General features: G+C 39.3%; 1 protein-coding gene across 3 annotated transcripts in view; it reads left to right on the plus strand.

The window, feature by feature from the left end:
• Positions 1-1,260: 1,260 nt before the first annotated feature.
• LOC101863187 overlaps positions 1,261-27,031 on the plus strand; it is a 46,588-nt gene continuing 20,817 nt past the window's right edge. For 2 of the 3 annotated variants that reach the window (XM_005098710.3, XM_013082738.2), the window contains exons 1-16: positions 1,262-1,810; positions 5,592-6,411; positions 7,073-7,356; positions 7,872-7,979; positions 12,777-13,033; positions 13,246-13,362; positions 13,752-13,974; positions 17,079-17,246; positions 18,110-18,224; positions 18,494-18,721; positions 20,531-20,708; positions 21,861-22,163; positions 22,773-22,891; positions 23,761-23,864; positions 24,655-24,751; positions 25,239-25,444. In XM_005098710.3, the coding sequence (XP_005098767.1) occupies positions 5,645-6,411; positions 7,073-7,356; positions 7,872-7,979; positions 12,777-13,033; positions 13,246-13,362; positions 13,752-13,974; positions 17,079-17,246; positions 18,110-18,224; positions 18,494-18,721; positions 20,531-20,708; positions 21,861-22,163; positions 22,773-22,891; positions 23,761-23,864; positions 24,655-24,751; positions 25,239-25,444 (3,274 nt within the window). In that variant the 5' untranslated portion in view covers positions 1,262-1,810; positions 5,592-5,644. Of the gene's footprint in view, positions 1,811-5,591; positions 6,412-7,072; positions 7,357-7,871; positions 7,980-12,776; positions 13,034-13,245; positions 13,363-13,751; positions 13,975-17,078; positions 17,247-18,109; positions 18,225-18,493; positions 18,722-20,530; positions 20,709-21,860; positions 22,164-22,772; positions 22,892-23,760; positions 23,865-24,654; positions 24,752-25,238; positions 25,445-27,031 lie in introns of all 3 variants that reach the window. The other variant, XM_013082737.2, reaches the window with a different exon arrangement.

Raw genomic sequence — 27,031 nt, forward strand, 5'->3', positions numbered from 1 at the left:
AGAGAGAGAGAGAGAGAGAGAGAGATTTGTGTGTGTCCTTCTTGGAAAAACAAAATTATTTTCACGAGCTTTCTTTCAAATGGAACACTCTCAGATTACATACACGGCTCATGCTAATACAATAACAAAAGGTGTGCTCATTAGAATGTGGAACGAGACTTATAAAACAAACAAACCTTCGCTACGACAATCACCAATAATTCCCTGTGATCATAGAGTTAAGTTTGCAGAAGGATATAATACTGTGTAGGGCACACGCCCTGGCCATTTACTGAGGCCCCGTTTTAGAGGTGCAGAGTCCAGAGTGTCCATCAATTAAGTTAAAAAATCAAATACATGTACCCGGTATTAGAGATCTAGAATCTAGATCCGATATGAAATTCTTCAATTCTTTTAAGCAAATCAAACAAATTAATAAATACATGAATAGATGAATAAATATGTTCGACGGGACAATTACGGCTGAATATCTAGATTCTATCAGATGAAAAATCACAAGCAGACAGCGCATTGAAAGCCCTCGAGACTCGATGAGTTCATAATAGCATAGTCTTTAGAACTCACCTAGTTTTACTTTCATTTTCACCGATAGTACATAATTACAAACGCATAGCTTTGTTTGAATTGAACTGAGCTATACACAACTACATGTATGTTACATTGCATCAACAAAGATGTATTGTGGGTTAGATCATCGATCTGTACGCACAACGTTGCCTCTGTTGACGTCACTGACCAAAAGTTACTGTAGTGCGTATCCGGCTATAATAATATATTGTTTGCAGACTGCCCATAGATATCAAGTTACTCTATTATAATTACTTATATCTATTCTTTGTATTGCATCCAGCAGAAAAGTGTATTTTCATATATAATGTTATTGTAAGAGTAGGACCACGTAATTTTAAATAGGCCTACAAATTGGACTGCGGTGGGTGATCTAGTGTTTTATTTATTATAACATTAAAAACCGCGTAATCCGTGGCCTTCTTCAAAAGTGTAGGGCTTACTGTAAGATGAGAATCTTGATTATATCAGTATTTAAACTAAGATATTCTCGCCCTGTCATTCCCTTCAGAGAAACACACATGTGCGATTGCAAATTCTCAAAAATGTACATTTTTTCCTAATACAAAAAAAGGGGGAGGCACGTGGATCCGCGAGTCTGCACAGGGTATTCTTTTTCTGGCGGCCTATGATCGATTGTATCTTAATTTCTCCCCCTCCCCCTAAAAGAATATCTTTAAATGTACACATATAGGTTTCTTTTCAAGTACGTGACCACGATTACGTGCCTTTTCCAAGGAATGCATTATATATTTTTTTTAAAGAAAAGAAAACCACGTGGAAGAAACAATCAAAAGAAAAAAAAATCTCAAGTACAGGTGGACGGACTTCTTCGATTTTTGTTATCACTTATGTAAGTAGTTGCATAACTGTTTCTTTTCGAGAGCAAGGGAAGCCCGCTAAACGCGCAGGGCGTCATTGACAATTCTAATTTATTCAGCACAACGAGAGCCAAAAATTCAACGCTGTTTATCCTGCATGCTTATCCAGCTTCCTTGATTATTTATTATTATCAAAGTAGGTCACTCTCTCGATCTGAGGACCAGGGGATATCCCAGAATTCCTATTATTGATGGACGGAAGTGAGAAAGCAAGGGGATTCCCTCTAGTCGATTCTCAATGGGGTGAATGGATATCGAGCTTTCTTCGAAGCTGTAAACTTAGATTTTCACTTGATACCTGGTTTGATTTATCTAATCTATTTGAAGAAAATGAGGTGTGAAAGCAAAGAATATCACTGAAGGTGAGTTCTTAGGTAGTTGTATCTTATATGTGTGTTTCTTTTCTTTTTTTAGTAACGAGTACGATCGAGCGGTGAGAAGACAATGCCAGAACCAAATCCCCATCCAGGGCATGAACTCTTTCTGTGGACGGAGGTTCACTTGCCGAGATGTTTGACACTCGTGCGAGTTGGAGACATCATCTCATAAAATGATAAAGACGTGACCATAATATGTATTATTAAGGTAACTTTTACAATCCCAAGAAGTGCGCCGGTCTGTCAATGTCAGTAGACCTGTCCAAGTCCAACCCTCCATGAGCCTGCCTGAACTGAATTTACTGAGAACAACAACCCCGACTGTTATTCAGTAGATTCTACACGTTAGACTAATCTAGCCTACATTATACTAAATCTAGATTAGTAGATCAGTCAGTCGTTGAAATTTGAACATCATCATGATGCTATTGGATGTTAAAAAATTAATAAGGTATGTTATTATTTGCACTGGTAAAAAAATGCTACAGTTTTAAAACCAAATGATAAATCCCCACCTTGGCCTTGCTCATCCTGGATAGGCCTAATCCATTTCACAATTCTGTAAGGATCAAGATAGAATTTATTTCAGTGCTTTTTTGGTAGCCTAGTTCACACCCCCCCTTATTTGAGCCTGACCTACATCTAGATCTATACGTTTGATGCACCGCAAGCTAAGATACCAAACCTAACTGTGGCCTAACAACTGCAAAACTCAGGGAAATTGTGGTAAAATCAGGTAAATTGTGGCCTTTATTTCTCCTTGTTGAATGCACTCTATAGGCTATAGCAGCCTAATCATCATATTCATTGAGATCTACCCAATTATATGAGTTTCAGTAATGATTATGATACATAGTAGATCTAGATTTGAAGTACTTAAACTTAAAAGGCTAGACATTTGAACACCATTTTATAGTAGAAGTGTATAGTTTTATAGTATAAATTACTCTACAATGGCAAAACAACATTCGAAGCCTGTTAATAAAACAAACGAAGTGTATACACAGACCCGGTAACTGGGAACAAAGTCACGAAGTATACAGACCCGGTCGGGGAAGTCTTTCGTGATTTCGGAAAGTTCGCCCAGACCCGGTAGAGAGAGAGAGAGTGTGTGTGGGTGTGAGTGTGTGTGTGTGTGTTTTTTGAAGAGAGAGAGAGAGAGAGAAGGGGGTAGAGAACAGGGGGAAGTGCTAGCAAAAATCACATGCCCAAATTGACAGGCGGGAACGAAAGAAAGATAGAATAGGAAAGTAGGTGGGGGAGAAAGAAAGACAGAGTAAACAAATAGAAAGAGGAGGCGAGCGATACACAGAGGAGAGGGGAGATAGACAGAGAAATAGAGAGGGTGACTGCTTGATTGAAATTATGACATTGTTCTTTTCTTCAAATTGTCCCATTGACCATTGATTCCTCCAACGGAGCAAAAACGATCTTTCATCGAAAGAAAAAACATCCGCAATCTTCATTTAGATCTAGGCCTTGAAACTAGAATGTCTGTCTGTCTAGATCTAGAATCTAGATCTAGGCCTTAGATTTAGAAGAACCTAAGTCTACCCTGAGCCAAGAGGGTGCTGGAACTTTCCAAAATCACACAAAAGATTTCCCCTACCGGTTCTGTATACTTCGTGACTTTGTTCCCGGTTACCGGGTCTGTATACACTCCCTAAAACAAAACGCTTGAGGCTTGAGGGTACTTAGTTTATGTTTGTTCCCAACAAAAGAGGTCTTTCTTTTACTTAAAAAGTTAAGTTTCTGTAGATCTACTTCTGGCCCCGATATTCAAGGTGATTACTTGACTATATTCTGTTTGACAGTGGCAGAAGGCGAAGGAAGAGGGGAGTTGGTTTTGAGTCCAATATGATGGAAAAGAATGCTAACCACAGTTTTGAATTTATGAGAAAAGGTTTAAAATATATTAGATCTATATACTATCTGATAAATAGTTTCATTCATAAAGCTTTCTGATTTTACCCAATTCATTAGTCTTTAAGGATGGCATTTTCTAGTTAAACATGCTCAAATGGCTATTTCTACGACAATACCTATACGAACGGTCGTTTCCCTATTTCTTCCCTTTTGTGTAGGCTTATTTTTGTATTGATTATATAATGATTCTCTACTGTGTAAGACCTCCACCTGTCTAAGACAATGGATGGCAGTCTTAGATAATTTTATTTATCCCAGACATATATAAGATCATGTGAAATTTCTCCCAAGATCAGTAGGCTATAACTATAACTGTAGCCAAGACTCAAAGTAGATTATAAAATGGAAGAGGCTAGCCGTACTTAATGACCATGTAGCCGTACTTATTCTTATGATGGCTAGACTGACCATTAAAAAAAATAGGCCTACTGAATTGTAAATATAAATTTTTAGTTTGCAGTACCTAAAGTATTTGTATTTGAGACGAAACCAGGTGTCCCAATGACAGCGCATGTATTTTAAACCTGCTGTTTTCTAATGTTAATAGTTAATAGGGCCTAAGATAATTACGGCTAGACTGGCAGTACAGGTAATTAAGTACGGGTAGACAGCCAGGCTAGCCGTACTTCAGTCTAGCCGTCTTATTGATGGCTGAATTGTAAATGAAATGTTTAGTTTGCAATGTATTTCAGACAAAACCAAAAGGTGCGTTACTGACTTGCATGTATTTGAACCTGAATAATTACTAGATCTAGTTCTAATGAGACCTGTGTACTTAACAGGTTTTAGTCGATAGGGCCAAACCTAAGTACGGCTAGACTGGCAGAGACACAGTACTTAAGTACGGCTAACCACTTTGTTATAAAATGATGTGATTCTAACTCAGGCCTCTAAATCGGGATCTTAGTTTGCATCATGTCATGAGTAGAGATTCTAAAGCTGAATTATAGTTGCAAGATCCAGAGACAAGACGTTCTCATGATTGTCCTCCTTTTTAAGGTAATTTGAGTCATCATAATTACTTAGAATGTAAACTGAATGGAAAATATTTTAAGTGATCCACACCAGGTGATCAGCACTTCGAACATATTCCGTAAACCTATGAACTGGAAAAGGCTGTGTATTCCCGAAAAGTAGACTAACAAAGGTCCAATGAGTGCATAGGTAACTGTGTCTCTGGGGGAAAGTGTGTCGTTAACTTTCACCCCATTGTCAGGGCTAGGGGAGCGTGAGCCCTCAGTACAGTGTTCTCTTTTCAAATCTTCTACCTTTTTGAAAGAAGAGTTTCATTAAGGAAGGGCGTATTTAAAGACATTGATTTGCTGTTAGGTTACTATAGAGTTATAAGCAGTGACAACAGTGATTGGATAAATGAGCAAGCCTCTAAGTTGATCACTCTGTGTTCATTGCATGCAATCATAACGGTTTCAACTGCTTATTTCGTCATTTAAGAAACTTTAATTTGCTTTGGGATAGAGTTGGGATGGGGAGAGGGGCCACCGTCGCTGTACATTGATAGGTTTGTGACTAAAACATTTTTGGTGAAAAAATATTTTTTCTGAAAACTCTGTAAAAGAGCAACAATTTTGATCGATTTGAAATTCTGGGGGATATTAAATAAGTGGTAGGCTGGGAGACCAGGTGCGGTGCTATTTTTCTGCTTAAAAAAACAAGAAACAACTTAAGAACTGAAAGTAAGGGGAAGGTCTTATTTGAAAACCTTTGTGTCTTGAGAAAAGAGAATATTTAGTATTCACATGTAGAACAAGCAACGGTTTTGTAACTTTTTGTAGTGATGTATTTTTGATTCTTTTGTTTTGGTGTTTCTTTATCTTTTCAGAATTTTCAGTGTCTTATGCTCTCCCCAAGGCAGCCTTTGAAATAATCCAGAGAATGGAAAAGGTTGCAGATCTGGTGGAGTCCAGCAGTGAGGCAGACAAAATGTCAGCTGCTCTTTCAGATCTTCCCGAATCACTGGAGTCCTTTCTGGACGAACAGAAAGAAAAACCCAGTGATCTGGGCATGATTGACAATGACATTCTGGCATTGGCAAATCAAGTTGGAGATGAAATGGATGAAAATGCTATTGAAGGAACTGGTTTCACTGCAGATTTGTCATTTTTGGAAGGTGCAGAGACTAAGGATGCGTCTGGTGAAGAACATGGACTATCTTTTTTGGTGGAGGGGGATAAAATGGAGGTGGCAAATGAAGACTTGGCGTTTTTAGAAGAGCAAGATATGTCTGAAGGTTCAGAATATGATGATGATTCTGAGCTGAATGAAGATGACTCTGATGATGACGAGGGTGGGGATGATGAAAGTGATGACGATGAAAATGAAGGGAGCAATGACAGAAGTGACAAAGGGGAGGATGTGGAGGAGGGTGTGTTTGGACAGGTGTCTTTCTATGATGAAGAACCAGATTCAAATCTGTCTGTGGAGGGAAGTAAGAATGGTGAGAAGGTGAAGGGACTGAAGAAGAAGAAGAAAAAGCTGAAAGCAAAGGAAAAAAGTGGTGGTTCTGAGGGTGTACAGAAACCAGTGAAAAGAAAACGCAAGAGAAAGCGAAAGAAGGGCAGCGCTGACGAGGATGATGAGGAGGAACCGGATGACAAAATGCCCAAAGGAGGGCCTACCCAAATGCGACGTAGGAATATTAGGTGCGCATTACTTTTAAAAATTAATTTTCCCTTTTCTCAGAACAGTATCTTTGTCCCTCCACAAATAGCTGTTATTACCCACCACCTCTATAGGTTTTTTTTTTGTGAAAAGAAATTTATATGCCAAAATTGTTAATAATTGTAAGAACTTGCACACTCATGATGCATGCTAAATTATATGATAAAAGCATTTTATAGCTGAGACATGTGGATTAAATCACCGTGGATGACTTTCAGTATGGCCATAAAAGCATAGTTATACAATGACCAAGTTGCTTTTTGTCACTTTCAGTCATTTCGTTTTCTAAACAGGTGGGTGGTTGGTGGGTGCTCTGGTGTGGTTTGCTCCTTCTTTCCTATCAAACATCTGTCATCCTTATCTCCCCTCCTTTTTTGTGTATGTTACTCTCTTGTAACACGTAATCTATTCTTCGGCACTTATATGACCTTATTGTTTTGCAAGTGTCGTAAAACTCTTACTGAACCTAAAACTTTGTAAACAGATTGTTTGTATTGATAACTAAGTAAAGGAACAAATAGAGATTGTGTGTAGAGTAAACCTAATATATTTTGCGTTTCAAGGGTAAATCTTTTGGTATCATTTGGACAGTTGCCTTTTTTGTTTTTAACTGCTATCTTAACCCTTGTATTGTCTCTCTAGGTCTATCTTAAGTGAGAAAGACTTGGACAAGGAAATGCTCTCTGCTCAGAATGAGGAACTGGAGAGGCAGAAGCGTTTGATGGAGCTGAAGAAATCGCTGCTCAGGGAAAATGCTGCTGCTGGTGCAGCAGCAGCAGCGAAATCATCCACAGCAGCAGGAACAGCAGTCTCCACGGACACAGCAGCTACGAGTACCACTACAACCACCACGAAAATGACATCTGCTTCTACTGGCACAAGCACTGTCAAAGAAAAAGACTCTCAGCTTAAATCTTTACTTCAAGGTAATTGTATTCTGATCTGGGCAAGAGATTCATGATGGACAAGCTATCCCATTTTAAAAGAGTCTAATCAAAAATATCTCATTTCTCAAAAATTTTATGAATTTTATTCCACTTTTGTGTATTGTTGTATGGTAGTTCAAATATATCTCTATATGTCTGTGGTGTGAAAGTTTCTTTTACTGTGAATTAAGTAGGTTCAGGAGGCCAGAGTGCATTCCTTTCCTCTCTACTGGTCTCTTGAAACCCATATGACAGTGACATAAATTTTCTTGACTAATATTCATTTGAGACAAAAACAGGTTCTTGAGTGACTTAACATTTAGTAGTCTTAATTTGTGAATTATTGAACTGGGATTGGGGGAAGTACTTACAGTTTTCATATTGTTTTAGGGTGAAACAAAGAATGCGATTTAGTGTCACAAAAATGATGTATTATTTTTCTCATAAAAATTCCAGCCCTGTGACTGTGTTGTCACCCCATAGTTTTGCTAATGTGAATATTGTATTGTTTTTAGTGGCGGAGGAAGAAGCTGAGAAAGAGGCAGAGAGTAAAGACAGGAAACTTCTGGACAAAGAAGTTGTGAAGGCAAAAAAGGAAACAAGAGAAACCTCTCCACCCTCAGGTGAGGAGGACATGACATTGTGTATTTTAAAACTCATTTTATTATAGAAATACCCTTTCTCTCGATTTAACCAAAGATCCAGGTAATATAAGGGTGACTAAACTTTTTGTTTCCTCCTAATGTTTATTTTACTGCCTTGTGGACCTCTTGTCAGCCTGTCTGTTGTTGATGCTGTCCTGTTGGTTCTTAAAATTGCCTCAGATCCGTCTATTAGTGATATTTTGTGCATGTTTGCTTGTTCTGTGATATACATGTTTACATAATGAAAACATGTACATACAAGTTCCTAAGAGCTTGTCTCCTTATACGCGATGCATCTCGTGGCGTCTGGTCCTGGTCCATGTATGACAGACTGGGGGTGTGACAGGTTTAGAGCATCAACATTGGTCAAACTATCTAGCAATGCCAATCGGGTTTTCCAGCACAGTGAAAAATTGGTCCCCGTTTGCGGGTGAATTTTTGGACCGGGTCATAGCGTAGGTGACTAACTTTGTCAACCTGGGTCTGCTCTTTTTCTAGACCAATGTGAATGAAACTTGGCAACCAATCAGAAAATAGAGCAAACTAATGATATGTGGACGTTGAAGTTCGTACGCATAAATTAACCATATTTTTGGTGTCGGGAACACTTTCATATCGGGTGTACCGAAAACTATAAGGAGCTTGAATTTCAACGCCGAGATGGTAATAGATCTATCTATCCTCTATAGTGTGCTCAAATTTGAACGTTCTGTGTCAAGTAGTTGTTTAGACCTGATCATAAATGCACGGCTACCCCCCTATCCAAAGCGGCTTGGCACGGAGACCGGCCATTTTCCCCTCACTCTCGCGCAGAGATGCCAACCAGTACCGTGTTTGGTGGGAGTAACGGCGTTGCCAAGTATAGGACTACAGGAGGGAATTATTGATTTTAAAAAAATATATTCGAGGGGGGGGGGGGGGGAGGAGGTGTGAAGGCAACACCGGAGGACAAAAACTTGGAGGCAAATTTCAGAATTTTGATTAGAGCTCTCTGCAAAGCGTGCGTTGGTGCAGGCCGTGGGCGGAATCGGGACCCTTCATATTTTGCAAGTCTGTGTTATTGAAATAAAATGTTCGCGTGTCATTGGATGGGTGATAGTAAATTATACCTACAGTGTATGTTGTAGCTTTCTGTTCAAGACTGGCAGATTTTCAGTGTCACTGCATCTTGCCCTACCACAGTTGTTACAACTCTCACAGTGCACGGGTCTACTTGAGCCATTCAAGTTATTGCTCTTCTCTGAGTTTGAGCAATAATCTGACTCAGTCAGTTCATATTATGAATCATGACACCCAGACTGTTTCTTGATTGTCGAAATTCTTGTTTTAGGCCCTTCCGAACGCTCAAAACAGGATTAATTTTTTATAATAATAATGAGAGGAAATTATTATAACAGACTGAAATACTTAAGTCAAACAAGACTCCAGTACGACACTGAACTCTAACATGTTGTTGACTAGATATATGTATATTGTACGCGTGTGTGCTCCCTTTTTTGAGCTGGTGATCTAGTAATTTTTTTTTTCTGGAAATATTGCTGGACACCCTGAACATTTCACTAGTTGGTCGGTCGGTCGTGGAGAATACACATTTACCCCTGAAAATACACATTTTCATATCTCCCAATACTCAATTTGGTTTTCTGTGGTTGGCATCTCTGCTCGTGGCAAATGTATGTGACCTATAAATCGGCGCATGACTATTCAGAGCCCGTTCATTGGTCACTTGAAAATAGGGCAATGGCGGTCGCTCGCATCTGGTTGTTTTTCTCTCTGTTCCCCTGTAACATCGCAATGGGGTTATTCCTAGGCGAGCTTATCTCGCCTCGGGGTGTTCGCGTCTCAACTGGGAAAAATAATTTTTATTTGTACGGCATAGTAGTTTGAATTAACTTATCTTTTAAGGTTGGCATGGTCTAAAGTCATCAAAGAAAGCTTTGCCATTATTTAGTAACGCTGCTAACATATATTCTTAAAGATCCCGTGTTGTGATAAGATGCTATAAATAAAATGAACTCATCCCGACACCCCTTTTTCGCAAAATCGTAATATGTACACCAAAATTTTAATTATAACAAAATAACTATGAAATGGTTAGTAAATCTGACAACAGAAATTATTTCTTCACCCAAAAACACATCGGATAGCCAAGTTTCTCTCTAACACTTCAATTAATTACCGAGATATCGTCGATTATCTTACAGAATCTGCTACTGCGTGGTCCACCGTTTTGGATATTTTCTTATATATGTGGGTCATCCATATTTTGCCGACCTTTACAACCCAATAACTTTTTTATTAATGAACCGATTCTTAAAATTCAAGAAGTATAATTCTCAGAATTAAAAATTCTTTCTTCGGTACCAAATAAAAAAGGGCTAAAGCGAAAAAACTAAATTTTCAGTGGCATTGCTAAAATATCTAGCCAAGGAGTGCTTGTCGACACTTGTGTTTGTGTGCGTGTGTCTGTGTGTGTGTGTTTAGGACGTTCATCTTCAATTGACCCAATGCAAGTTTTGTGAATCTAATTTTGTTGTTTTATTTGTTGTTGTTTTTTTTGGACGGGCAGCAGGAGGAGAAGGAGGAGGAGAGGGAAGGAGGTGGAGGAGCAGGACTTACACGGGACTGGTCATGTATGGAATTTAAAATGTCAGCGGCTCGTAAAACTTCCATCTGACAAACTTTGTTTTTCCATGTCCATCTTGACTTTAAAATTTGCCACTGTCTCTTCTTCTGTGAATTGCCAATCACACGAGGGTTTAGCCAGTCGCGCGCGACTTAACGTCGCGTCATGCATAAGGAGACTGTTTTGTCGCTTTTGTTGCACTAGACTGAAAATTCCGGCGCGATGTGGTCACACATAAGGATACACACCTCGTGACTCATCACTGGCCACTGTCACGCTCGACTAAACGTCGCGTCACGCATAAGGAGACATAGGCTAATACTTAAACAGTCTTACCATGTGTCCATTGATGATGGACATTTTGAACAGTGAGGAGAAAATGGATTTTTCACCGTCCATTTTTACATGTTAAAAGTAAAATGCAATTTTGTCTCTTCATCTCTGAGAAATTTGTATGGTACGAGGGCTGTCCCACGGAAAACCAGAAAAGGTCCATAAAAGCAACAGTCTTTGTTCTATTATAATAGAAATGTAACATCAAGATGTGCTTTATTTCTCAATGTAATCACCATCCCACTGGACGTATTTTTTCCATCGCTGGATCAGGGAGTAGATACCCTCTCTGAAGAATTTTACGTGAAGGGATTCCAACCAATCTTTCACGGTTTCCATGAGGTCTTTGCATCGGTGAATCCCTGTCCAGAAATATGGCGTTTCATTTGTCTGAAAAGGTGATAATCTGACAGGGCCAAGTCAGGACTATGAGGGGTGTGTGGCAGAAATTCCCAGCTGAACCTTTGGCTTTGGATCCTGTCTTTCGTAGAGTTTGCGGTGTGTGGCGTTGCGTTGTCATGCTGCAAAATGACCCCTCTGGACAATCAGCCTGGTCTTTTTCGGCGCACAACCTCTCTCAACTTATCGAGAGTCTGGCAGTATCTTTTACCATTAACGGTTTGTCCTGGTTCCAGAATGTCAAAAAGCAAAACACACTTAGCACCCCAGAAAACCGTGGCTATGAGTGTCTTCACCGTTGGCTGAACTTTAAACTTTTTCGTGGGAGGTGGAGACGTGTGCTTTCGAACCATTGAATCCCTCTTCGTCTCAGGGGTCATGTGGTGCATCCAAGTCTCATCACCTATAATAATGCTTCTCAGGAATGCTTCATTATATTATTTTCGGAGGTCTCTAGATGCGTTCATGACTCCCATGACAGCTTGGCGACACCGATTCAACAAAGTCTGAGACACTTCAATACGTTGCGTCTTGTGGTTAGCTGTCAGCTCTTTTGGGACCCATTGAGCAGAGACCTTTCGACAGTGCAGCTCATCAAACACTATCCTATGGACAGTCGACTTTGAAATGTTTAATGACTCGGAAATTTCGCGAATTTTTAGGCGCCTGTATGTTTGAATGAGTTTGTTAACGCGACTCTTGTTGTCCTCAGTCCTGGCAGAAAAACAAGGTCCTGCATGAATTTGTCATTGACATCCGTATGCCCGGCTCTGAACTTACAACACCACTCATATACCTTTGACTTTGCCATTACTTTCTCCCCGTAAACTGATATTATTTCAGTGTCTATTTCTATAGGTTTGAAACCTTTTACGGTCAGAAACCGAATGAGAGACCTCACTTCTACCCTTGACCAATTTTCCAAGGGGATAGCCATCTTTGGAGAACTGCTGTGTTCATTTGGTTTGTGCGATGCTCATGGTGCTCAATCGGGAAATTCCTAAATAATTGTTTTACAAATATGCGTTTACAGAATGTGAAAATATTGAATAGTTTTCAAATTACAGCCAAATTCCGGTTTTCCATGGGACAGCCCTCGTATAAAAAAGAATTCCTCCCTTAGGTTGCAGCATACTGTCCTGATTATTGTTTTCTCTAAAACGTAAGTGGAAAGTTGTTGTAAAGTATCTGCAGGTGTTTTACTCTAGTCAAGTCAGTTGGTTTGTAGCACTAGTTTTGTGATGTGAACAAAATGATAATCATTGGATATTGGCAACTTTGTTGGATCAGGGAGAGAAGTCTCTTTAGGTAAAGTTTGATAGCTGTAGTACCTCCTTGCAATACTCTACAACACAAGAGCAATGTATTGTACAAATTGTTAATTTTTTTTTGGTGTATTTATTTTTTCCTCCCTTTAGATGTGATCACCCTTAGCAGTGACACGGATGATTCCGATGACCTTGACGATGACGATTCAGATGAAGTGGTGATGGTACCCAGTGATGAGGAGGACGACGATGAAGCTGAGGATGTGAACAACGGTGGGGCTCACATTGATGATACTCTGAACATGCCGGACCCAGATGGAAGAGTGAAAGTCAACCTGGGGCACCCAGCAGATGAGCCAGACATTTTTCTGGCCCCACAGATTGCCCAGTCTATCAAACCCCATCAGGTGAGAGATGAAGATGTCGAGCATTATATCATGAAATTTATGGCGATGTTTCGTTGTTTCAACCCTCCATTAAAGGAATGAATCTCCTTTTTCAATTCTTCGTCTTGTTTCAAAAGCAGTCTGGTTGATGAAATTATACGCATGAATTGGATACGTGATGATGTTTATGCATCTTTTATAATTTTTTTGTTTGATTTATTTATTTTTTTCAGATTGGAGGTGTTCGCTTTTTATATGGCAATCTTGTCGAGTCCATGGAGCGATTCCGCACAACGCCTGGCTTTGGCTGTATTCTGGCTCATAGCATGGGATTAGGAAAAACGATTCAGGTATGTAAATACTTCTGTGTTCGCGACTGTGTATTTTTGGACATACTTTTCTAATTTTGTGCTGAATTGTATTGATAAGCCAAAATCAGCTGCAAACAAGTAGACAGAAGATTAACGAATAAGAAATCTTTACTTAATTGATAACATCAGACGCCTTTTTTTTTCTTCAGACCTTTGAGGATGAGAATATAACATGTACATTGTAGCTGGTGGATGTAAGCTCTTTATCTATGATGTAGACAATAGTTAGATACAACAACCGTTTTGGTAATCTGTTTTCCAAAACTAATGAATGAAAAGAGCCTTTATTGGTTTCATTTACTTTTTGTGTAGCAAATGTAGTTTTTAATCATTTTTGTAATAATAAAATTTTGTTCTTCTGTCCACAGCTCATATCATTCATTGACATTTTCCTTCGCTGTGCGGGGGGCAAGCGTGTGCTATGTATTGTGCCAATCAACACGTTGCAGAACTGGCTTGCAGAGTTCAACTACTGGCTGCCAGAAAAGGAGAAGCTTGACCCAGATGATGACCTCACACAGTTCCGGATATTTCCGTTGTACATCATCAACGACAGCATGAAGACCACTGCTGCCAGGGCTGCTGTCATTCGTGAGTTGATGTTTACAAAGCTTCATGGAAGATGTTTTCAGTATAACCAGTCTAAAACTTTTGCGTGAATTTAAGAAATTTTGTGTCTTTTGAAAAGAATTCACCTTTTTGAAATGTTTCCTTTACCCACCTGGACTCTCTCTTTCTCTCTCTTTCTCTCTCTTTCTCTCTCTCTCTCTCTCTCTCTCTCTCTCTCTCTCTCTCTCTCTCTTTCTGCCCCCCTGTCATATGAAGAGCTGGTTGTAACGACTTACGTTACAATTGTCGGTACTTTTACTGTACTCCGGTACATTTTTGAAAACCAGTACTTTTACTCTACTCTGATACTTTTTATAAAAGTACTTTTGAGCATTTTTAAAGACATTTTGAGTACTTTTGAAGCTTAATGAAAGAGTAAGTGCCAGCATTTCTGGTCATATTTTACGGAACAAACACTTGGGTGGGCACAGCCGATCAACCAAGAGTTAAAAGTTGAGATCAAAGAACGGCCCCTCGCATCAAAGATCAGCCACTCTCGTGAATGTGATCATACAAGCGTTGTAAAACTTGATGAAACAGTACAATGTTTGCCCCAGACGGGATCACACCGAGGTGTGAACTGACTGATGCGTTTCTTTTCCCTTGCTTTTCCCCCAAACATCACACTCGCTTCTGAGCTCGCCACCTAAACTTACATCACTCGCTGGGTGGGTAGGGCCTACAAGTTTGCTCCTGGCAAGATCACTTCGAACTGCATAGCTGCCACTTTCCCGCTAAATAGCGGAAACTCCGCTTCATCTAGCTTTTCCCCGCTTCTTTCCTCCTTCCTCCGCTGGACCGCTCTCGATCGCAAATTGCGATACTTTTTTTTTTACACCGGAAAACACCGAACCGGGAGAGAGAGAAAAACGCGGCTTTCGCATGTCCGCATGTCTGCCCGTAGCTTTCTACTTCCGTTCTTCTAGGCCAAGCGCTAGTTTCACATTGTTTATTGTGGAGCAACACAGTGTCGATCTGGCATCGGGACGTTGGCGCGCCGAGTTGTCATTGAAAACGGCAGAAATTCGAGAGAAATTGATGCAGAATGCAAAAATAAAAGGAGCTAGAATGAGAAAGAAGCAGCCTGTGTGCGACTTGAAAAGTTCATTAGAAAATTGAACAAGCCGCTTGCTGCACCTTGCGTTTGGTGCGATTTAATAAAGAAATCGCGGCCCACGGCACTCCTGTACAATTGCGGTCCCGTTTGTTTACATGACGGCTATTGTGGCTGTTGAAGTGAATCTAGATCTAGATCTCGATAATCTATCTCTAGATATAATGTAGATTTACACATATTTAGATATCTAGATTTTAGATCTAGATTAGATAGCCTAGGCTATAATTTTAATTCAGTTTAGATCTACACACTACAGGGGCACTACTAAGTTCAGTGCAAACGGGACCGCAATTATACAGGAGTGCCAAAATCCCTCAGTACAGCGGCAAAGGTGTTGCCTCCTTGATCCAATACTGCGCGCGCTCTACATCGATGTACAAGGATAAAGTGAAAGAAGTCTTTTTATAAGACACCAGCTGGCAACAAACACTGGATTTTTAGTCACCAAGTCCAAATTGTGCCAAAGTGACTCAAATGCTTGTTCATTGTTAGTCAACTTAATGCCTTTGTTTTTGTTTTTTTCAAGTACATTTTAATTCAGTTGCCTATGGTTAACAAATATGACAGTTTTCCCTTCCAAAACCGTAGGCTAGATTTTCCTGTACATATTGCCTCTGGATCTCACTGGTTTTACTACGGCCTTCGGAGAGTGTGCGTCCGCCTTCGCATGAATTTCCTCCTTTTTTGAAATTCCAGAGTGGCAGCTATGGAACTGTGAATTCTTCCCTGACCATTGAAGGCAGTTTTTCTCTATTCCCGAATTTGTGAGACAGCCTGAATTTTAATTTGTGTGGTCACAGCGTAATAGTAGGTAAAGGGGAGGGGCAAATGGATAAACGTAGATAAAGATCTCGAGACTCACAATAGGCTAATGAGTGTATGGCATGCCTTATGCCACTGTGATAGATCATCAAGGTTGACCACTCTTTGCTTGCCATCATGACATAAACCCACCCAGGGGTCACATCAGTTCATGGGTCACTGTAGATTCTTCCTTGGCTTCGTCGGCTAAGATCTCGTATTTTCTTGCTCCCGAGCACTGGGATCTTAGGCGGAGACTACTGTAGTAGAGAATCTTTGGTTACACTACATTTACTGGACTCTGGGAAACTGCATGTATTTTGGTTTGCCGTGGGGGCCGTGGACCACATAGTGTGACCAAAGTCTGTCTTACCACTATTATAATCAATTGAAACTGAAACTGAGCTCTCAATGTATATATCTAACAATTTTTTAGGCTACCTAAATTACTTTTAAACTTTTTTTTGTGGTTTATGCAGGCTACCTTGATTCCTTGAGGATTTGTTAATGAAGAATTGAATGCACTCTTACATTTCTTTGCTGGCCATTTTCTTCAATTTTATGTTTTCTTAAGAGCAACTTTGTCTCTACAGTTTCCAATTTGGATACTTTTCCTGTAGAATTTTCCGACCTCTTGGACTGACTTACATTTGATCATATTGTCTTGCTCAAACACGTTCTATTCGTAATATTACTTACTCACTAGTTGCGTCTGTTTGTTGTTTTTTCACTTTCACGGACCATTTCCTCCTACGTTCAGTGCGTGTACATGTATTCAAATGCTTTGTATCCTGTTTACATTTCTAATAATAAATGGCCTAATTTGTTATATATACTGAATATGTTATTCAATATGATGTTTTGCATTAGCACTGAAGTGTTTTAGCATATTAGCAGAAAGTACTCAAAATGTACTTATAAGTACTTTTTAAAAAAGTACTTTTACTGTACTTACGTACATATTTTAGATTGTACTTAAATTTGTACTTAAGTACCTTTTTAAAAGTACTTTAACAGCTCTGGTCATATGTGCGTGCTCACACACACACACGCGCGCGCACTCACAGAGTTTTGGAAGCACTTGTTCAACCAGATGTTTTACTTGAATTGAATGTGTCCATTATGCATACTGCAAACACTGATTTCTTCTTCTTTTCTGCCTTTTCAGAAAAATGGAAAGACTTTGGTGGTGTGTTGGTCATGGGCTACGAAATGTTCCGTCTCCTGTCATCAAAACGCACTGCTCCATCAAAGGCGAAGAGTCGTGCCAAGAAACCTGCCCAACCTGAAGTGATCGATGTGGAAGAAGAAGATAAAAACAAAAGCCTTATGATTGGTCAGTTACTGTTTAAATGAAGTAGTTCTGGTTCTGTTGAAATGATATGTGTAGCATTGAGTTGTTTTTCTTGTCAATACATAATGATAAGCGAAAATGGCATTCCTTGAACTTCTGTCTTTATTTTTTTTAACTGTGTGTCATTCAGTTGTTGTTTTTTTTACATTTTCTGTCAAGTTTTGATGTTATTTTTGTTGTTTTTGGTATTCTCTTCCCTTGGCAATTACTCCCTTTGTATTTTGTTAATGAATTGATCACTTCGAGTGTTCAAATGATCAGCCTCCACATCATAGCGTGTGGTGTTTTTTTTTTTTTTTTAGTAAAATAAAAATTGATGTAAGTATTTATTATTTCTAGCTTTAAAAAAATGTAGCATTGAGGTTATGCATGGAGCTAATCTTGGGATTGTAATGACTTTTGTTTGAATGGATTTGAGGGATTACAGGCATAGTCTGAAGTTAAAGGGTAATTTGGCTCTTTTTTAAAAAATACCCTGAACTAAGGGTAGGTACCTTCTGTCTCTTAGTCTTCTGAGACACAGATGGAAAACTCACATGCAGGTTTTTCTCAGTTTGTAGGTCTGCTTTACTATGAAAAAGTGTGAATTAAGAAAAGAGGCTAAAGATACTGAAGAGTAACTTTGAAAAGACACCGCGCCAGTGTGGAACAGTACTGTATTGTTTGAAAAGTGGTTGTACAGACAACCTCAAGTCAATCTTGGGACATAATTGCAAGAAAATACAGCTGTAAATTTTGCTTCCCCTGAGCTTTAGCAGAGAAGAAATAAAACTGCTGTTAAAACAGTTCATGGAGATGTTGAATTTGTTTGTGTCATTATTTCATTAGGGTTATTTCTTGTACAGATATGCATTCGACTCTGGTGGACCCTGGTCCAGACTTGGTCATGTGTGATGAGGGGCATCGTATCAAGAACAGCAGTGCAGCCATCTCACAAGCTTTGAAAAATATCAAGACGAGGTGAGAAGTGAGGGTTATGTTCTAGAATCTTTTCTAACAGTCTTGCGTTTTGTTTGAATAACAAAAAATATATATATACTAGTTGTGGTCTATTAAAAGTGAGTGGGTAGTTCGAGTTGTGATGCAGGTATATATATTTTTAAAAATATGTGTTTGAAAGGTTCTAGGCTTTTGGTAAAACCATTGACTGTGGTGTGAGTTGTTCCTTTATCCTCATTGTATTAACTATGGCATTGAAGTTAATAATTTTGCTTTGTCTTTTTGTTCAGGCGGCGTGTGGTACTCACAGGGTACCCCCTACAGAACAATCTGATGGAGTATTGGTGCATGGTAGATTTCGTCCGTCCCAACTTCCTGGGTACCAAGACGGAGTTTAGCAACATGTTTGAGCGGCCCATCATGAATGGCCAGTGTATGGACAGTACAGTCCAGGACAAGAAGGTCATGCGACATCGTTCATATGTACTACATAACCTTTTGGAAGGTTTTGTCCAGAGGTGAGTCGCTGAATGTGGTATTTTTTAGTTCACACCTGCACTCAATGTTTGTTATCCTTGTTGAAATTAATTACTTAACTAGGTTACTCTAAGATATACTTTTTTTTTGTAGTGAGCAATTGAAACAATCATGTGTAATGGACCAATATTAATTTTGCTTTGTAAAAATTGCATAGCATCAATGAGCTGTTACGTTTGGGTGGGGGGGAATGGAGTTTCATCATTGATTCTTAACTTGTAGGTGGAGTGCTTTTGATAACAGTAGGCTTGCTTTGTTTTCAACTGTTTCCCCACTGAAATTTTTCGTTATGGTAATTTAAAGAATACGTCATTGCCGCCTTCAGATGGGGTGAAACTGACTGTTGGGTGTCCCGTTGTGGATACTTACGCATATTGCTTGTTCTTTTTTAAATGCAATTTGAGTGGTCATAGAGTGCATCTCCTGGCTATCCCACGGCTTCTGTCTGTCTTGATTTGTCTCGTCAGTAATTGATCATTGTCATGTGAATCTGCTTTACATGACCATGACCTAACACAAATAATTTATCATAGACCTGCATGTTTGCCGACAATCGTCTGAAATCCGACAATCGCGAACCGGCCGATGCTATCGCTAGGCCCGCCTGTATCAGTCAATGTGCGTAGTGCGAGGCTTGGCCGACTGCCAATGACCCATTTTTCTCCCGTCGGCTTCATCGGCACTTTCGTTTTCGTGCCGACCGCCGACGCGCGCACCGCCGACTGCCGACATCGGCGTTTCCGACATAATTGTCGGAACCTAAGTAGAAAATGCGAATACGAAAAAGGACGACAACTTAAATTATCTACTTTCAGTTTCGTGCTCAAGCGGCCATTTTGAATTTCGTTTGTTGACTAATTCAATTGTTCAGATCGTGTGGATTCATTCAAGTCCGACTCTCTTGTTCTAATAGAATCTAGATCTAGATTTATATAGATCATTATAGACCTCAATGGAGGATTCATATTCCAATTCTATTGTGTCAAACCCTATCATAGGTTGTGCTGTAATCTTTATATTGGTAAAAATAAGCATTTCATCAGGTGCGTGAATTGTTTATTTATTTATTAAAGATCTAGAATCTAGATTTAGATCTAGATCTAGAATCTAGACTCAGCTGAGTCCCTCTGTTCGGAATCGGATGCGGATTTCTAGTTCAAGGCCTATTCCTATTCACTTGTTCTACAAGATCTAGATCTAGATATATATATGAAGGATTCATATTATATATTCCAATTCTACTGTGTTATTGTATCAAACCCTATAGCAATGTAGATGTAAGCCATATATAGATCTAGAATCTAGATTTAGATCTATATGCTCCTTGTTTGTTTTGGAGTGTGGTTTTTTAATTAAATTTTTTTTTAACATTTAGGACTTGTTTTGGCCTTTTTACATGATGCCCGTTGCAGGTTCTTTTTGGGGGTAGGGTTACGGTTAGGTCTCTTCTTTATTGTGTTTGTTGGGATGGTCGCTCGTTACTCGGATGTTCTTCATTATGACACCCACAAAGGCTTTTGGGGGGGGGGGTTGCGCAAAATTTTCAGACAATCTGGTTGAGGCTCACATGCAGGTCTATTATCAGTTTACCATATTGATGCAAAATAATTTTCTTGATATTATTATTGCTTTCAGTATTATCCTGAAATGTTATTTTATCTTATCAATCTGCTTGTTTTTTTTTAGTTAAGTTCTAATCTGCGGTATGAGTGTTTTTTTTATTCATAGATTGAATTAGTCATGGAGTAACACATGGGTTTGATTTATTTTTTTGACCTTCTCTTTTTCAGACGTGGTCATACTGTGCTTCAACTAAGTCTCCCACCCAAGATGGAGCATGTGTTCCTTGTGCGCTTGAGTCCTATACAGAGGAAGATCTACGTTGAGTTTATGAATGCCATTTCAGAGTCTGGCCTGTGTTCCTGGGCCAACAACAACCCTCTCAAAGCTTTTGCCGTCTGCTGCAAGGTAGGTGATACATAAACTGTCACTTTATGCAAGACAGATATGTGTGTTTTGGCTTAGGTGTGCTTTTGAACAGTGTTGTTGCAATGTATAGAAAAAAGTGCGGGGGGGTGGGGATTGTTGTTTGTACAATGATTGTCTGGAACAGGTGATCGTTAAAGCAGGTTCTACTGTATTTGGATTGGGTTGGAATTTGTTTGGGGGGGGGGGATAAAATTGATTATAATCAGTGCTTCCAGTCTTCTGCAATTTTGCGGATTTCCGCAAATTAGCAGAATTCCGCAAATGGAAAAATTTCCTGGAAAATTTGTGCCCAAAAAAACCTTAAAACAAATTATTTTCAAAAATGCGAAATAAAAAGTTTGCGTAATTACTAGATTCTAATACATGTAGTCAACAATAGCCAACCCATACCAGAAGTGCTCTTTTATTTGAAAGTGTATACAGTGTCTTTTACTTTTACTTTCACTTTCTAAAGCACAAGAAGAGCACCGCAGCACTGTAAACAAGAGGAAGAAATGACGATTGTGGTTCAATAGATCTTGGGCCTGCCAAGAAAAGAAAACTCCGAAGAGAGCTTGATTTTTTTTACCAGACTTGTTTATTTGTAGATCTAAGTAGGCCTATTGTTGTGGATTTAAGTTGAATACAAGCTGTCAAGTTATTTAGATCTAGGTCTAGCTGTTATACTATTATTATAAGGATTCTAGATCTACCCATTATGGTGCAAACCAACACAAGCAGAAAAAAGTTGAACATAAACTGTCAAGTTTTATAGATCGAGCTGTTATACTACTGTTGTGGATGTACAGTATAGGTACAAGGGAGAAAGCATGGCTTTGGATTTAGGCCTACTATATGGATTAACAGAAGCAGAAAATTATGTATGCAAGGTATGTTTAAAAAAAAACTTATTTTCTTGTTAAATTTAGGCTTCAATAACCAGAAATGGCATACTTACGATGCCCTGAAACCAAAAATTCTCAAACCTAAGGGGTCCCTCTTCAACCCCATGTCAGGGCTCCGGCATGGACCAGAAAATCCTCGAAAAATGACATCAGCTGCTGGAAGCTCTGATAATGGATTTCGTGTCCAGGTCTCATTTTCAGTGATTTGAGGTCTTCTGATCAACTTATTATGTTTTTTCCTTTGCAGATCTGGAATCACCCAGATATCCTTCATGAAGTCCTGACGCAGCACATAGCTGACAAGGACAATGATTTGGACATAGAAACCGGTGAAGGCGGCAGTGGCAGCAAAAAGAAAAGAGCTGCCCTTTCCAAGTCGGCCTCCTCAGCCTCTGTTGCTTCTGCAGACTCGGCGATGTCCATGGCTTCAGCTAGCAACACCCCAGCACCCTCCACACCTACTACCCTCACCCCTTCTGCGTCCACTACATCACTCACTTCCATGGCCTCAGAGAGCAGCAGTGACAAGAACCCAATTACTTATGACTGGGTAGGGGACAAGATCTTATAAAGGATATTTATATTTAATGAAAGTTCAAGTTCACTTCTCTCTTCAAGTCCAAAATCATGTAATCCATATATGGACACACAAACAGATATACACACATGCACACACGCATGCATGCACTCCCGCAAAGCCCGTGCACACACTTACTCGATTTTTTTCAGGCAAACTAAGACACTTGAATGTCGTGCAGGTATCCTTGGTTTGCATTTGGAAAGGTTTCAATTACGATATAACATAAGTTCACTTTGATTTGCAGTCTTGCTGTTTTGTATAAACATATTTTATATAAAATAGCATGGTTCCGTCTAGTTCTGTTGTTGTTATGAAAGCGACTAGGCAAGAGCTATAGATAGATTTAGGCAAGATTTGAACTTGTATTATCCAAAATTCATCTGGTGTTGAACAGTGCAGCTCCAATATTCATTTGAGAAAGACTGCTATCCTATGATAGTCTGATTGCCTATTAAGTTTTATGGTGGGAGTGCTGGAACTTTTTTTTAGTGACCCTTGGCACCATCATTAATATCTTCCTCAACTTGTCACTTGTGCACTTACATGCTTGATTGTTCACGTAATGTCTTGTCTCCTCAGGCTGAACCCCTAATGAAGGACTACATGGCTGGGGTGTTGGAGAACAGCGGCAAATTCATTTTGATGAATTCTCTACTGGAGGAATGCCTAGCTGTAGGGGACAAAGTGCTCATTTTTAGGTAAGTTACCCCCCACGTGCTTGTTGTTGGAGGGAGAGTGAATCAAAGAATGATGAGTAGCCATTGCTTTTTTTCCCCTTTCACTTTGTGTGTCTGTATTCAAGCTTGTCTTTTGTTTTGTTGGATAGACTCATTACTACAGCACTGTATTGGTATCCAGAGTTATAACTCATGCTGTTTAGACAGGTTTTAAATCACTCTTAGAGACAGGCACGGTGCGAAACTTGTCGTTTAGATGTAAAAAAATATTGCTGAAAGGGGCATATAGGTTTACTTCTTTTAGAGTGATATGTTTAAGGGCTCCTCTGATGGTCTTACCTGTCCTTGTGCTTTTTGTATCTGTCTTTTTTCCGTGACCTTTTTTGGCTATTACTATCTGTCTTCAGCTTTGCTTGCTTTTCATTTAGGTAGCCTGACAGGGTGGGTTTTTGGCAGGTGCTCTGGTGTGGTTTGCTTCTTCTTTTCTATCAGACATCTGTCTTCCTTATCTCCCCTTCTTCTTTTTTTATGTTTGTTACTCTCTTGAAACACCTCTAATCTTCTGGCGCTCATATGACTTTATGCAGTTGCGAGCGCAGTAAAACCTCTACTAAAACTAACTAGCCTGACAGGTACTTTCCTTATTTGTGTGGTGATTTCTTTCTTTAACCCAGCTCATTTATCTTTTAATGCGCTTTGTTCACAACTCAATATTGTCACATTTTGTGTTTAGTCAGTCAGTTTTTCTTATGGTAATTTTTCAGTTTGTACTCGTAGAATAATTAAATAAACATGAAGGACGGTGAAGGAGAGAGATGACTTGACATTTGATAACATTATCTTACCCTTTTTCTCTGATCAGTACATGTTGTTTGTTCTTTATTCCACAGTCAAAGTTTGCTGACTCTGAACAAGATTGAAGAATTTTTAGGACATATGAAGGTTCCACGACCTGAGTTTTATGAAAACTGGGCTAGGAATAAAACTTATTTTAGTAAGTCATATATTTGTTATTCGAGAATACTTTTATTGTATGAGTTGTGATGGAACAAAACTTACTTTAGCGAGTCATATTTCATATTCAAGAATACTTTTATTGAATGAGTTGTGATGGTTGGAATGGTAATAGCTGTTTTTGACTCTTTTTTTTAGCTCGTGTCTGCCTTTTACATCATAAACCAACTGATGTTTGATGTGTTTGTTTGTTTGTTTTATTTTGAATTTCTAATCCATTCAGTTAGACGGTGATTAATTTGATTCATTTGGTATGTGGATGTAGTGATTATCCTCAGGCCTGTCTTAATTTGTTTATCACCCTTTTGTTGTTAAATGAGTTTTTTTGTTTCTTTTACTTCATTATGTCTCATTGACCAAGCATCTTGAACCATTATATGACCCTTTTTTAAATCAGACTTCAAATGTTTTCATCTCAGTTCTAGTGTTTTTAGGGATATCGTACATACCTTTCTTTGTAGTGCTTGTACAATTTGTACCTTCTTGACTCTTTATCTCTATAAGTTTCAGTTTGATGGGCTATCTGGTCTATCCTGCTCCTTATTTTTTTCCCATGTTACCAGAGTACCAAATGTGGGCAGTTGGCGGGTGCTCTGGTGTGGTGCCTTTTTTTTTTCTTATCAAACACTTATCGTCGTACTCTTTCCTCCTTTTTTTGTGTCTGTTACTCTCTTGTACCACCTGTAATCTTCGGCACTTATATTACCTTATTGTGTTGCAAGTGCAGTAAAACTCCTACCAAAACTAAGACCTTCTTTTTATCATTCTAGGACTGGACGGCAGCACATCGGCCCAGGACAGAGAGAAACTGATCAACCAGTTCAATGATCCAGAGGGGAGAGCATGGATGTTTCTATTGTCTACAAAGTGAGAGGGGCTTTTCGTTGTTGTTTCTCTGTTTATTAGGGCCAGTGTACACTGGTCAGTTCTATCTTCTGAATGTTTTGACCAGCACTTTTTCTTTTTGTAGCACAGGATTTCACAAAATTCTTTTTAGCTACTAACTCTTTTGTTATGAGAATATGAGGTGTTTTTTGGTGAGAAAATAGAACACTTGTTGCTGCCAACCCTGAGCCAAAAGGTTTTTATTATTCAGTGCTTCCAGTTTTCCATATATTTGTGGATATCTGCATGTAAAAATTTCCGTGGGAATTCGTGCAAAAATTTTTTTAAAAAATACAAAATATAAATTTTTCGTAACAACTAATATTCAACAATAGCTAACCCACACCGGATGTTCTCTTTTATGTGAAAATGTAAACAGTGTCTTTCACTTTCAATTTGGTCGTTTAACCTAATAAGTACATTAAACCTATTCCATTTCATCTTTTTTCATCTGTTTTCCTCTCATTAGGGCTGGTTGTCTTGGTATCAACCTGGTGGCAGCCAATCGGGTCATTGTGGTGGATGCTTCATGGAATCCCTGCCACGACTGCCAAGCCATCTGTCGTGTGTATCGCTTTGGACAAATAAAGAAAACGTACGTGTATCGGCTTATCACAGACAACACGCTGGAGAAAAGAATTTATGACCGTCAGATCAACAAACAGGGAATGTCTGGTAAGATTGACTTATATTGATTTGACTTCTAAGTACAGTAGTCTCCGCCTAAGATCCCGGTGCTCGGGAGCAAGGAAAAGCGGGATCTTAGGCGAACCGGGATCTTAACCGACGAACCCAGGGAAGAATCTATGGTGACCCATGTTAAGGCTTACAATCGGTAAAATGGTCTCCCTCCACTCTAAAATGAACTGACGTGACCACTTGGTGGGTTTATGACGTTTGGCGAGCAAAGAGTGGTTAACCTTGATGACCTATCACAGGGCATAGTGGGATGAGGCGTGCCATTTTCACTTATTATCCTATCATGAGGCTCAAGATCTACGCTTATCAAGTTGCCCCTCCCCTCCCACTTACCTGTCGAAAATTTATAGATTTCCATCTACCCCAACCGCCTTTGTCGTTACACACCATTACGTTGTGAACACACCAATTAAAATTCAGTCTGTCTCGCAAATTCGGGAGTAGAAACAACTTCTCCAATGGTCAGGGAAGAGTTCACAGTTCAATGTGATCCCGCCAGGAGCGAACGTGTAGGCCCTACCCACCCAATGAGTGATGTAAGTTTATGGGGATAACTCAGGTGTGAGTGAGATGTTCGGGGAAAACAAACGTGTCGGTCAGTTCACACCCCGGTGTGATCCCGTCTGGGGCAAACATTGTATCGCTTCATCGAGTTTTACAACGTGTATGTGATCACATTCACGATAGTAGCTGATCTTTGATGCGACGGACAGTTTATTGATCTCAAATTTTCACTCTTGGTTGATCGGCTGTCCCGCCCGGGTTTTTGTTCCGCAAATTATGATCTGAAATGCGGGATCTTAGCCGAATGTAGACCTTCAGAGTGAATCAGAGCGGGATCTTAGGGGTGACTTTTGTATAGTAAAAATTCTGTTTTCTTGAATCAGCGGGATCTTAAGCGAACCGGGATCGTAAGCGATGGGATCTTAGGCGGAGACTACTGTATTTCATTTGGAATTATTTTGATGGTATGGTATTCTTTAAAAATTTTTTAAATAAATAAAAAGTCACTTAAATCGATCATTACTGACGCATTGTTGAATTGTTTGCCATTTTGATGTCTTCACAGTGTAGTGCTTGTAAAACTTTAAAGCCTGTTTTTTAAAAATTGTATCTTTATTTGCTACCTCACAAAATGTGCAATGTTTCAGATACAACTTGGATATCTGAAAAATTAAATAAAAGACCACATGCTCAGCATTGGGTTATCAACCAGAAACCTCCGTTATCTAAAGAATGTAAAACTCCCGACTTTTGGTGCCTTTCTTCAGGCACCCAAACATATTTTTTTGTGCTCCTGATTCCGGGGTAGGTGAAATTAAGTACCCACTTTTCTTTTCAGATTAAGACAAAAACTCTTTGTCTTGTGTGGTTTTTGCGTATGTTTATGACACCCTGGTAGTGTAATGTAGAAGAGCAGGCTTGATTTGGCTGACCACGTTTGCATGCAAAGTTGGCTATTAATCCCTACCCAATACAGAAGAAAGCCTTTTCAGTGTAATAATGAATAAGAGTACCTCTGCATGTGGATGCCTTTATTTTAAGGTGAAGGACACATTCTAA

This window comes from Aplysia californica, unplaced genomic scaffold (assembly GCF_000002075.1).
Source record: "Aplysia californica isolate F4 #8 unplaced genomic scaffold, AplCal3.0 scaffold00191, whole genome shotgun sequence".
Classification (NCBI taxonomy): domain Eukaryota; kingdom Metazoa; phylum Mollusca; class Gastropoda; order Aplysiida; family Aplysiidae; genus Aplysia; species Aplysia californica.